A 12,896-nucleotide genomic window follows, 5' to 3' on the forward strand; every position below is an offset into this window, starting at 1 on the left:
AATGACTAATATTTCCAGTACTATGTCGAACAGGAGTGGTGAGAGTGGGCATCCCTGTCTTGTTCCTGTCCTTAGGGGAAATGGTTTTAGTTTTTGTCCATTGAGTATGATGTTGGCTGTGGGTTTGTCATATATGGCTTTTATTATGTTGAGGTATGATACTTCAATTCAAACTTTCTAAGTGGAATTATGTTCTTTCTTTACAGATATTTACTGGATATAGAATTTAATTTGGCAGGTTTCTTTCCTAAGCACACTACATTATTAAACTGTTCTTGGCTTCATTGTTGCTTTTGGAAAAATTAACTACTATTCTCATATTGCTCCTTTGAATGTAATCTGTCTTTTCTGCTTGGTTTTCAGATTTCTCCTTGTCTCTGGTTTTTCTGCTTGCTTGTAATTATATGTTTAGTTATGGATTTCTTTTTATTTATCTTGTTTGTAGTTTGTTGGTTTCTGGAATGTGACTATCTGGTTGCTCCTGGGAAATTCTCAACTGTTACTTATTCAATTATTGCCTTTGTCCTGTCCGGTTTTCTCCTTTTCCTCTAGTACCAATTAAAAGTATATCAAACCTTTCACTCTATTATTCCTCTCATTTTTTTCATAGTTTTGACTTGTCTGCTACATTGTGGATAATTTCTAGCCTATTTTTTAAAGTATCCTGTTCCCTACAAATATTCTGAAATATTTCTTATTCCTATAAGCATAATTGTTTCATCGTTTGAGTCTGACAAGATCAAAGGTCTCCGTGGCCTTTTCTGTTGTCTCTTCTTTTTCTTTCAGTTTTTACTTTGGAGTTTTTCCTCCAATGCCTAGTTATCTTTTATTATAATTGGATGTTGTATTTGTTTCTTTTTTTTTAATTCTCATCCGAGGATATTTTTTCATTGATTTCTTTCTTTTTTTTCTTTTTTAGTGAGCGTAGAAGGGAAGGGGAGAGACAGAGAGAGAAACTTCAGTGTGAGAGGGACACATTGATTTATTGCCTTCCATACAAGCCCCGACGAGGGCCTGAGATGGAGCCTGCAACAGAGGTATAGCCCTTGACTGGAATCAAATCCAGGATGCTTCAGTCTGAGGACCAACGCTCTATCCACTGAGCCAAACTGGCTAGGGCTTGATGTTGTATTTGAAAAGTTATTTGTAAGAATCATTTGAGGCCCATACTTTGCAAGGAACTTTTCTCCACAGAGAGCTTATTCATATCAGATATCTAAGTATTACTGGTCCATGGACCACCTTAAAACAAGCTTCAGATCTGATAGTCTCTCCATTGGGTCATAATTCTTCGCTGGATCTACTCACCCCATCCCCTTCACTCTCATCCTAAGGTAATAACCCTGCAATCTCAGCCTATTATGGAGAGATTCTCCTATTAGACTCTTTACCTTGTGAGGGCGCTGGGCTTTGGTTTCTGTCAGAACAAAATTCTAATTTTTAGGGATCAACAGACCCTTTGGGCTTGCTTGCTTGCTTCTCTGAGTTCTCATTTTCTCTTCTTTTACTTATATGTTTTATTTAAGAATGAGAGACAGAAAAAGGAAGAGGGACAAAGAAAGGGGAGGGGTTGTGTGTTTAGGAAGGTTGACCCAAATAACACATCCCACCATTACTGAAAACAGGAATATTATCTGAAAAATTCTTGCTTTCTTACTTTGAAAACTGACAAGCTCTAATCACATTTTCAGGGATCATCTACACTCCCCTAGTTATTTGTCCTTTCGAAGCATTTTGCTCTGTGACCTCTGCAGTAAAAGTGATTTGTATATAAGGAGCGGAGAAAGGAAGAGAATGAGATTTGAATTGTAATAATTTTGAATTAATGATTCTATTTTCTTTTAGGCACACATAGTAACAGTCAAGTAGGGTACACCAGTATTCTCCAAATCAGATATAAAAGGGTTGCTGATCCGATGTGCTTCTTATAGGAGTTAACGAGGTGTTCCAGCCTTTGAAAATTTTAGGGTCAAAATTACAGGTCTTTAAAATTCTTAACTTGCTTGAAGTATTGTTCTTTACAATATCTTGTTTTAGTGTTCTTCACCTGAATATTTCCTGTGCATTCTTCAAAACTAAGCTTAGGTGTTATTTCGCTGACAGCTTTTCCCAAAATATTGAGGTACTCCATAAATATTTATTAGATGAATGATAATGGGTTGTAGGGTGACTTAAATTCCTTTCAGTGGCTTCAGAGTACCCTGACTTAATTATTTCAAGTGCTGATCACTTGGGATTGTAATGGTTTGTTTTCCTTGTTCTGGGAGTTAAAGAATCCCTTTCTGGTAACAGGCACACATTTCCTGGTACATAGTAAATGCTTACTGATGAACATTCTGCTCTTGATTTAAAAGGAGGAGAGTATTGGAAATTAAGGGCAATGGTGGAATTTGAAACAAATGTTCTAGATATTAACTAATGCTTTTTTGTGTTCATACCACCTTCTAAGCAGTGCCACTTTTTCTTTTAATAGTAGTTTACATTAGAGTTCACTCTTGGTGTTGTACATTGTATGGGATTGGACAGATGTATGATGGCACGTGTATCTACCATTGTAGTGTCATACACAATAGTTTCACTGCCCTACAAATCCTCTGTTTCCTTCCTATTCATCCTTCCCTCCTCCCAACCCCTGACAACCCCTAATTTTTTTATTGTCTCCTTAGTTTTGTCTTTTCCAGAAAGTCATATAGTTGGAATCATACAGTTTGTAGCCTTTTCAGAATGGCTTTGTTCACTTAGTAATATGCACTTAAGTTCCACCATGTCAGCCAGGAAAAGAAAAGCAGTGCCACTTTTGAAAGGGGAAAAGGTAAGTTTATGTAACTCAGTATTTGTCTGCTTCAACAACAAAGCACAAGCACATACGTAGTTATGCTCTCCCTGAATTTGTTTCTCTCTTACCAGTATGTGCTGCCTGATTGCTAGGAAAAATTCATTCTCTGTAGCAATGCTTAAAAGGTGTTGTTTTCCTCGTACAACTGCTTTTCCTCTCAACAGTCAGTCCTAAATCATGCTGACAGTGCAATAATAAGCACATACCTCATTCTTTGCCATAGAAATCTTTGTCCTGTCTGGATGGTTATGAGATCTTCTTTATGCACTATGGTTGATCTAGGAGTGGCAAGCGGCTTTGTGTTGCAGGGTTGTTGTTTTTTAGATAGAGACCCTAATAAATAGTAGGGTTACAAGAACTAATAAAATTGTATTACAGTTTGAAAATGAAGTTAACTTTTAACTTTAAAGTTGCAGAATAATTTTTACAGCTCTAATACTAGAATATTAATGTATAAAAGTATATTAGAACAAATGACCAATCAGACTTGTGCATTTTTCTGATATTAGATAGACCATTTATTAGACCTCTAATTTTCTTTTTTATTGCCAGATTCAGAAAAAAAACCCACATGGAATAGAAAAGATTAAAGGGAAACACACTGGCTGAGAAGAGCAAGAGAAGTTTTTATTGAAATTAATTACTTCTATTACATTCCATCAGTAAACTTCTGATTTTGGCAGTGTATGTTTTAGCCTTATTGTTTAATGGAGTTTTTATTTCCTTGCATTTTATAAAGAATTAGAGGCCTGGTGCACGGATTCGTGCGTGGGTAGGGTCTCTCAGTCTAGCCTGCGCCCTCTTGCAATCTGGGACCCCTTGGGGGATGTAGTAGTGCCAAAGTGGCAGGTGGCCAGTGAGGAGCCCCGGCCGGGCGCAGCTCTGCTGCCACTCATCCCAGCCCTGCTGTGCCTGCCACCTCCGCTGCTTGGTAGTGCTACTACGGCGGCAGGAGAGGCTCCTGCCACCACAGCTGCACTCGCCAGCCATGAACCCAGCTTCTGGCTGAGCGGGAGTGCACTGACCACCAGGGGCAGCTCCTGCGTTGAGCGTCTACCCCTTGGTGGTCAGTGCGTGTCATAGCTACTGGTCATTCAGGCGTAATAGTCGCTTAGACTTACACACACACACAGTTGAGGCCCAGTGCACAAATGCGTGCATGGATGAGGTCCCTTGGCCTGGCCGGCGATTGGGGCCAATTGGGGCCCTCTCTCCCAGTCCTGGTTGGGGCTGGCCGGGTAGCGGGGGGAGGGACTGCAGGAGGTTGGCTGGCCACGGGATGTTGGCTGTGGGAGTGCACTGACAACCAGGGGGCAGTTCCTGCATTGAGCATCTGCGCCCTGGTGGTCAGTGTGCGTCATAGCTACTGGCCCATTGTCCAGTTGTCTGGTTGCCCAGTCATAATGGCCACTTAGGCATATATATATATATGCCAGTGCACGGGTGGGGTTTGGCCAGCCCACCCCGATTGGGGGCTGATCAGGCCGGCTAGGGGGACCGGCCCTGGACGTTTGACTGGCCTTGCCCCCTGGTCAAACTCCCGGTTGAGGGGACAATTTGCATATTAGCCTTTTATTATATAGGATAGATAGGTCAAGCAGAGCCATGTAATTGGTTGTAGGTGTGGCCTGACTTCAATAGGGAAAATGTTGACAAGATAACATTTCATAGTTGATTATAATTGGCTTCTGTTAGGTTAAACATTGAACAAACAAAAGTTAGCCGTGTCTTCAGAATTAATCTGGTGGCTTTTTAGATAGAAATAGTGGTATGTTAGATTTTCTTAAGGTATATGGTACATGTGTTATGAACAATAAGTAGGAGAATTGACCTTCAGAGTATCCAGACTTAGGCACTTCTCCAAATTTCCAAAGAACTATTTAAAAAATTGCTAAAATAAAGTTTCTCCAGTATTCTCTTAATTATTGAGGTGGGGGCAAATTTTAATTGTGGCCCTGTTCTTTAGTAGAAGAAGCTATAATATTGGGAGGGAGAGAGAGTAAAGGGAGCAATTTCTCAAGAACCCTTGAGTTGGTCTTTTATTTCCCCCTAGCTGTGCACCAGATGATCAGAAGTGTTGGGGCACCCTGCCTTTTGGAGGCAACTGCTTTTTCTTTTTTCTTTTTCCTTAAATATATTTTTATTGATTTCCGAGAGTAAGGGAGGGGGAGAGAGATAGAAACATCAGTGATGAGAGAGAATTATTGATTGGCTGCCTCCTGCCTGCCCCACACTGGGGATCAAGCCAGCAACCCAGAAATGTGCCCTGACTGGGAATTGAACCATGAATTCCTGGTTCATAGGTCGATGCTCAACCACTGAACAACACCAGCCTGGCGTCATTTTATTTTTAAATAAATCAAGCTCAGCTGGCTACTGTAAAGTAACAAGGTAAATTAGACATGGATCTTGACTTCAGGGAGCAACGGGTCTAATAGAGAAATTAAGATTTGTATAAAAGGTTTAGAACGTGATAAGTTCTATATATGCATGAAAAGAATTGAACCTTGGGAGGTAAGCCAACTTGGATTTGATCCCATTTTTACGGGATATTCTATCAAGCTACTAAGCTTACTTACCGGTAGGTTGCGGAAAGAAATGCCCGTCTCATGGAATTGCTGGGGAGGATTAGATCATGTAAAGCTGAGATGCTTTTTCAGCTCCAGACTTGTAATATCTAAGTTCCAGTCCAGTATCCTTTTTAATGTTTCAAAACCATTTTCACCTTAAGTCCAAAACTTGACTTTGTGAGTTCACTTCCAAGGTGTTCTATTTTCATGAAGCATCAGCAGTCTAGCCAGAAATCTAAACTCACCTCCCACTCCTTACACCATTATCCAGTCCACCCAGAGGTGTTTTGTTGTTGTTGTTTATTTTAGAGATAGGGAGGGAGAGAAAGAGAAGCATCAGTGTGAGAGAGAAATGTTGATCTGTTGCCTCCCATACATGCCCCGAACCCACAACCTGGGTATGTGGCCTGATTGGAAATCAAACCTAGGACCCATTGGTGCACTGGACGATGCTCCAACCAACTGAGCCATACCAGCCAGGGCCAGAGATACTGTTTTTACACCATAATTTTTTGTTCCTCGTTAGTCCACATATCTCCATTGCTACCACCATTGGTCAGTCTTCCATTATCTCTCTCACATTAGTGACTATTAGCAGCCTTTTTGTCTGTCCCTAAATTTAATCTCTGCCTGTCCCATACCTGTATAGAACAAGCTTCAAAAATGTATATGAATCACCTTTCTGCCTAAAGCTCTGATGAATTTCCATTATCCTTAGTCTCCAAATAAAGGCATATGTGTCTCACTCTGTTCTGTCTTGCTCGTTATTCTATTTCCAAGGCCTAGCATAGTACTTTTTCATAGTAAATGCTCATATATTTAAGGGATGAACAAAGGAAGGGATGTATGGAAGAATCAAAAGTAATAATTGAGAAATGTATGCTATCCTTGTATTTCCTTCATGCTAGGCTGCATGTGAATCTACATACATGTCTACCAAGATATGAGCAAAATACTATTTCTGAATAAAATAATGTTTATCTTTGATGACTTCTCTTTCCTATCTTTTCACATCCCCACTCTATCTCCATCTCATTATGTTCCTTCTTTGCATCATTTTATTTATCTAGAGTTCAAGAACCCTGTTCTCTTCTCCCCATATATTTAATGAAGGCCAACCATTGAAGTTCATGTGAGTGACTCTTACTATAAGCAAATTATTTGGTATGCATGACAGTAAAGTGAAGTTTTTTAGGAGGCACTGTAAAATAGATCGTTGCCCTCCCAGTGGAGAGTCAAATCCACTAGTTCATAAATTAGGTTTCAGCTAATAATGAGGCACAGAACTGCAAGGGTCAGTCAAACAAGTACTTGAGAATCTCAAGAGTTTCATTAGTGAATAGTCTTGCTCTGCTCATCACAGAGAATGCCAAGGCTTTAAGAGAGCAGCAGAAGACTGGGTGGTTGTGATTCATAGGCTAGTAAATGGGAGTTGGGGAATATTTTTCACATGAATCGGGTGGTTTCTAGGGAGAAATGAAGTCTCATTTTGTAATGTCATGTTCACCCATGAGCTGGCCCTGAGAAGCTGGGAATTAACCACTGCTGCTATAATTTTGTATTTTATGGAAAACTAAAGAAAAGAAAACTAGAAATGAAGACTGTAGCCTTTTAAAAAAATTTTTTTTAGAGAGAGAAACATTGATGTGAAAAACATTGATTTATTAGTTTTCACTGAGGAACTGTGGCATAGTAATAATCTCTATATATGAAACCCTAAGCAACCGGTCGCTATGATGCCTGTTGACCACCAAGGGGCAGACACTCAACGCAGTAGCTGCCCCCTGATAGTCAGTGAGCTCCCACAGCAGGAGCGCCGCTCAGCTGACCAACAGGGTGCCAGACACCAGGCTTATGGCTGGCGAGCGCAGCTGGTAGCGCAAGCCTCTCCCACCGCAGCAGGGCTGGGATGAGCAGGAGCAGGGCTCAGGCTTCTCCCCAGCCGCCTGCCACTTCATGCACTACTACATCTCATAGCCTGGGTCCTGGATTGCGAGAAGGCGCAGGCCAGGCTGAGGGACCCCACCAGTGCATGAATCCGTGCACTGGGCCTCTAGTTTAATAATTTACATGTGTTTGGTGTTCCTGAGCCCTTTCTGGGAGCTATCTCCTTTGATCTTCTCTTCAGTCAGCAAGTGCAGTTAGGCAGGTTTTGTAAGTGATGAACCAACGCTGGAAGAAACCCAGTAGCCAATTAGGGATTTGAAACCAGGACTCTACTGTTTCATCACCCTATTGCATCTAATCCCTGTTAATAAATTTGTGTTGATTTTACAAATTTCTAAAGCTGAGAGCAGAAGTTAAGGCTTTGCGATCAACAGATGCCTATAAAGCAATGGTTCTCAACCTGTGGGTCGCGACCTCTTTGGGAGTCGAATGACCCTTTAACAGGGGTCGCCTATGACCATTGGAAAACACATATATAATTACATATTGTTTTTGTGATTAATCACTATACTTTAATTATGTTCAATTTGTAACAATGAAATTGGGGGTCACCGCAACATGAGGAACTGTATTAAAGGGTCACAGCATTAAGAAGGTTGAGAACCACTGCATATGGAGACTGAAGAGAAAAATTGTTTTTATCAGATAAGATGCTAAGAATTTAATAGTTTAGTATCATTTTATTAAAAGTCATAAATACCTGGGTATAGTATTTCTGTTGGTTTCAGCTGTTGCCTATACTGCTTTAGCTGTTTGCAGGTGTGCACACATTCACACCTTTACCCATTTTCCTAGTGTCTCACTGTTGTCAATGCAGTCATCTAGCCACACAAAAAAGCCAGCACTCCCACAGCACAAAGGACCAGGTTTCTTGGGAAGAACAAAAGTTACCATAAAAGTGTCTGCTTTCTGGGTTTGTGTTTTTTTGCTAGTATGGAGGATGTGTGTGTTTTTACACTTAACCAATATTAGGTAAAGATAGATTACTATAATCTGGTTGTTTTAGAAAACCAAAGAGCTGAAACCGGTTTGGCTCAGTGGATAGAGCGTCGGCCTGCGGACTCAAGGGTCCCAGGTTCGATTCTGGTCAAGGGCATGTACCTGGGTTGCGGGCACATCCCCAGTGGGAGATGTGCAGGAGGCAGCTAACCAATGTTTCTCTCTCATCGATATTTCTAACTATCTCTCCCTTCCTCTCTGTAAAAAATCAATAAAATATATATTTTTTAAAAAAACCCAAAGAAATAAATACTTGGAAATAATTTTTAAAACTGTTTTGGTTCACTTTTTAATAATTATTTGAACAATTTTGTTGTTTTTTGGCCATTTGAATTTATACTCATGGGGCTCCAGAGTATCACTGGTTGTCACATTTCCCAGTACAGCATTAATCCCCACCCCAGTCTCTTGCTCATCCTCTGAAAGCTTTAAGCCATTAAACCATGTGTACAAGGAGACATCTTTTCTGGCTTATCTTCTTTGTGTATGCTTGCTAAACTCCAGCTTAAATACAACATTGGAAAAACATAGTTGTCATAAATGGATCTCAGAGCTCTCAAGTAGGCACAGTTGTAAACAGTTGGCATTCATTAAGTTATTGAATCCTCACCACAAACCTATGATGTAATTACAGTGATGCCTATTTTATAGTCTGGTTGAATGTCAGTTCCTCCAGCTCTGTGTCATTTGGCAAGTCACTTAAGCTTTCTTTACTTCAATTTCCTCATCTGTAAAATGGAGATGATGATAACTTTCTCACCATTTATGTGGTGAGGATTAAATGAAATCCACATAAAGCACATAGTGAATGCTTGCAGAGTTAGCTATTGTTATCTAATTAGTGTATATGATTGATGGCAAGAGAAATCACTGTCACAAGAATCAAGTTTGGTTTCTGGTTCTCGCTTTTCTATTAAATAGCTATGGGATTATAGGTCAATTTTCCTCTTTCTGGGCCACAGTTTCCTTATACAGATTTTATTTTAACCTTTTATTTGGAAGTAACTTCAAATTTACAAAAAAGATAGTACAGATATGACACTGAAAGTATACACAACAAGAGCACACCCAGTCTACCATCTAAATTACAGTTTTGTCATTTGATCTTCATAGTATTGTGTGTGTGTTTTAAATATATTTTTATTGATTTCAGAGGGGAAGGGAGAAGGGAGAGAGAGAAAAACCAATAATGAGAGAGAATCATTGATCGGCTGCCTCCTGCACACCCCACACTGGGGATCGAGCCCACCCAGGCATGGGCCTTTGACTGGTATCGAATCAAAGCTGAGGGCCATAGTATTGTTTTTTAACAGCATTTCTCTCTCCCTCCTCCCCTTCAGTACAGGATAGGGTAGGACATTGTATTTAGTTGTCATGTCTTTTTAGCCTTTCTTTGTCTTTTATAATATTTACATTTTTTAAGAGCATGATGTATCCATCCTTCTGTTTGTTTATGGGTTTTGTTTTATTTGTTTGTTTATTTGTACTGTGCCCTGACCAAAATCGAACTGTGGCCCTCACCAGTTTGGCTCAGTGGATAGAGCGTCAGCCTGTGGACTGAAGGGTCCCAGGTTTGATTCCGGTCAAGGGCACACGCCTAGGTTGTGGGCTAGATCCCCAGTGGGGAGCGTGCAAGAAGCAGCCAATAAATGATTCTCATTTTTCTATCTCCCTCTCCTTTCCTCTCTGAAATTAATGGGGAAAAAATATTTTAACAACAAAAAAAGAATCAAATTGTGACCTCCTGGTTCATGGGTTGACATTCAACCACTGAGCCACACCAGCTAGGCACTCCCCCCACTCCCTTTTAATAGAATCTTCCTCATTTTCTGTTTGTCCAGTGTTTCCTTGTAATTAGATCAAAGTTATGCAGTCTTGGACAGAAAACTGCATAGGTGGTGATGTGTCCACAGGTTATGACCTCTGGAGACTCAATGCATTTTTAATAAAATACAGAGTACCAGGAATCAACAAATGCTATAGGAATCTCAGAATATCAGGGAAGACATCATGAAGGGGATGTAGTTTACCAGTTTGTTTGTATTTCTAAAATTTCATGGATTTTTCTCTCAAATTTGCATTAGTTCATCCAATATATGTTAATGTTTACTATCAGTTTTTATTAAGCTTACACCTGTATTAAGTAAATAAAAAGGATATTACTGATTTTATTTTTAAATTTAATGAACTAAAGTATACATTTCAAATGGTGATCAAGGATGTACTGATTATTACATAAAGTTCCCCAATTGATTTGGATTAATATAAAATGACATTGAACTTTGGTGTGTGAGAACAGTATTTCTTTCTTTCCTTCCTTATTTCATCAAATATTAGAGTCAGACTGGTGGTTTATATTCTTGGCTTTGTCACCACTCTAGAGCCTTTTAGCATCCCTACTTGAGCTGTTGAAAGGAAAGTACTGTTCTTGCCAACATTTTCTATAGAATGTATAAATAGTAATGCTGATGGGTCTGTCCTCAATGCCATGTTTCCCTTCCAGTCTATCCAGACTTTAGGTGAGGAGGTAACAAACTACTTTGCAGGATAGGGTATAGGGCTGAAAAACAGGTTTGGTTTTGTTCTGTGTTAAGGGAAACACTGTGACACAGTTCGGATATTCATTGGTTTAGCAGGTAGGAGAGCCAGAACTATATTTAAGGCCATTGTTGTAAGGTGATTTTTCTTCCTATACGCTTTTAAAAAGTAATTCCTTGGCCTTTGTGCATTTTGTTTCTGCAGTTTGAAGAAAACAGTTCTGAAACAAAGTCTTACCCCACCCTCCAGCTGCCTCTGAACACAGTGACTGCCAGATCTCCAAACATCAAGATCAGCTTTGTTCGCCAACCTGTCTGACATGTCGGGACCCGTGCCAAGCAGGGCCAGAGTTTACACAGATGTGAATACGCACAGACCCCGAGAGTACTGGGATTACGAGTCACATGTGGTGGAATGGGGGTAATTGTTTCCTTTTATTTCACTATATTCACCCAAAGGGCTGACTCATGGATTGGTAGAGTAATTTATGTCAGACAACCTCTCAGGCTGAGCATTTGTAAACCTCAAGATTGAAGTCCGATTTGTGTTTTCTTCTGCAATGAAGAACCAAGGTATTGCTTTGACAAATTAACAATTTTGATGAGCTTATCATTTAAGAATCATTTCAGTCTTTTTCTTACTCTTTGATTTATATATTCTGTATACAAAGCTGATAACAAAGAGTTACCTATCAACTTGCCTCAGCTAAGGGCTTTGTGGTTAGGTGAGAATTAAAACTTAAGAGATTTTGAAAACACTAAACTCTTACATAAAGTGTTTTTGAGGTCAGAGAATGTTGTCCCATGATGATTCTGAAGAATGAAAGGTGTCCTCTTTCTAATGAGAATCAAAATTAAACACTTGCCCTTATCATAAGACTAGACATGTGTACCATGAAATTCAGCCCAAATTCCATCTTGAACAGTTGCACTCTGCCGGAACAGCAGCGTTTGCTTTCTTAATTCTCTCTGCAATTTCATTTGGATGTTTGCATTTCTTGTCCCAACATGGTACGTGTTTAATTCATCAGGTCATACTTTGTGATAAAAAGCTTTTTGACATGCAAATGCAAAAGAAAACTATTTGAAAACTCATAAAGCTACGGCTTCCATATGCTATCCTATCTAATAAAAGAGAAACATGGTAATTGGAGTACAACCGCTACCCTTCCCATTGGCTAATCAGCGAGATATGCAAATTAACTGCCAGCTAAGATGGCCGGCAGCCAGGCAGCTTGAAAGTAACATGAGGCTTGCTTGCTTCAGTGACGGAGGACTCCAACATTCCCCGCCTGCCTTGCCAGCCTCTGAGCTTGCAGTTTAAGAAACATTGTAACAAATATAGAAGCTAAACAAAACCCCAGAAACCTTTCAGGGAGCAAGGGATCTCAGAGCTGGAGTTGATACAGTGTTTCGATTATAGAACACAAACAAACCGTATACCTTCTTTCAGCAGCAGAGGCCTCAGAGCTGGCGCCAGAGCTAAAGCTGGCCCAGAATTTAAAAAAAAAAAGAAAAGAAAAGAAAAGAAGAAGCAGTTGGGAGCTTCAGTCCCAGCCTGAAAACAGCCCTCAGCCCCTCACCCAGACTGGCCAGGCCCCCCAGTGGGGACCCTCACCCTGAAAGATGTGTGACCAGCTGCAAACAGCCATCATCCCCTCACCCAGGCTGGCCAGGCCCCCCAGTGGGGACCCCCCCCCTGATCCAGGACACCCTTCAGGGTAAACCAGCCAGCCCCACCCATGCACCAGGCCTCTATCCTATATAGTAAAAGGGTAATATGCCTCCCAGCACCGGGATCAGCGCCCAAACCCCCTGATCGCCCTGCGGCTCTGTGTGTGACAGGGTGCGGCGCCCCAACTCCCTGATCGGCCCCGCTCTGTGTGTGACAAGGTGCGGCGCCCCAAAGCCCTCCCCCCCACACACAGGCCCTGCTCTGTGTGTGATGGGGTAGAGCCATAACCTCCCTATTGGCCCTGCCCTGAGTGTGAGAGTGGTGGCGGCCCA

At 40.8% G+C, this 12,896-nt stretch overlaps 1 protein-coding gene across 1 annotated transcript in view; it reads left to right on the plus strand.

Annotated features, from left to right (window-relative positions):
* Positions 1-2,713: 2,713 nt before the first annotated feature.
* Positions 2,714-12,896, plus strand: part of CSNK2A1 (casein kinase 2, alpha 1 polypeptide) — a 36,842-nt gene continuing 26,659 nt past the window's right edge. Inside the window, exons 1-2 of the mRNA XM_015559442.1 lie at positions 2,714-2,812; positions 11,095-11,310. Of these exons, the coding sequence (XP_015414928.1) occupies positions 11,210-11,310 (101 nt within the window). The 5' untranslated portion in view covers positions 2,714-2,812; positions 11,095-11,209. The remainder of the gene's footprint in view (positions 2,813-11,094; positions 11,311-12,896) is intronic.

This window comes from Myotis davidii, unplaced genomic scaffold, assembly GCF_000327345.1.
Source record: "Myotis davidii unplaced genomic scaffold, ASM32734v1 scaffold354, whole genome shotgun sequence".
Lineage (NCBI taxonomy): Eukaryota > Metazoa > Chordata > Mammalia > Chiroptera > Vespertilionidae > Myotis > Myotis davidii.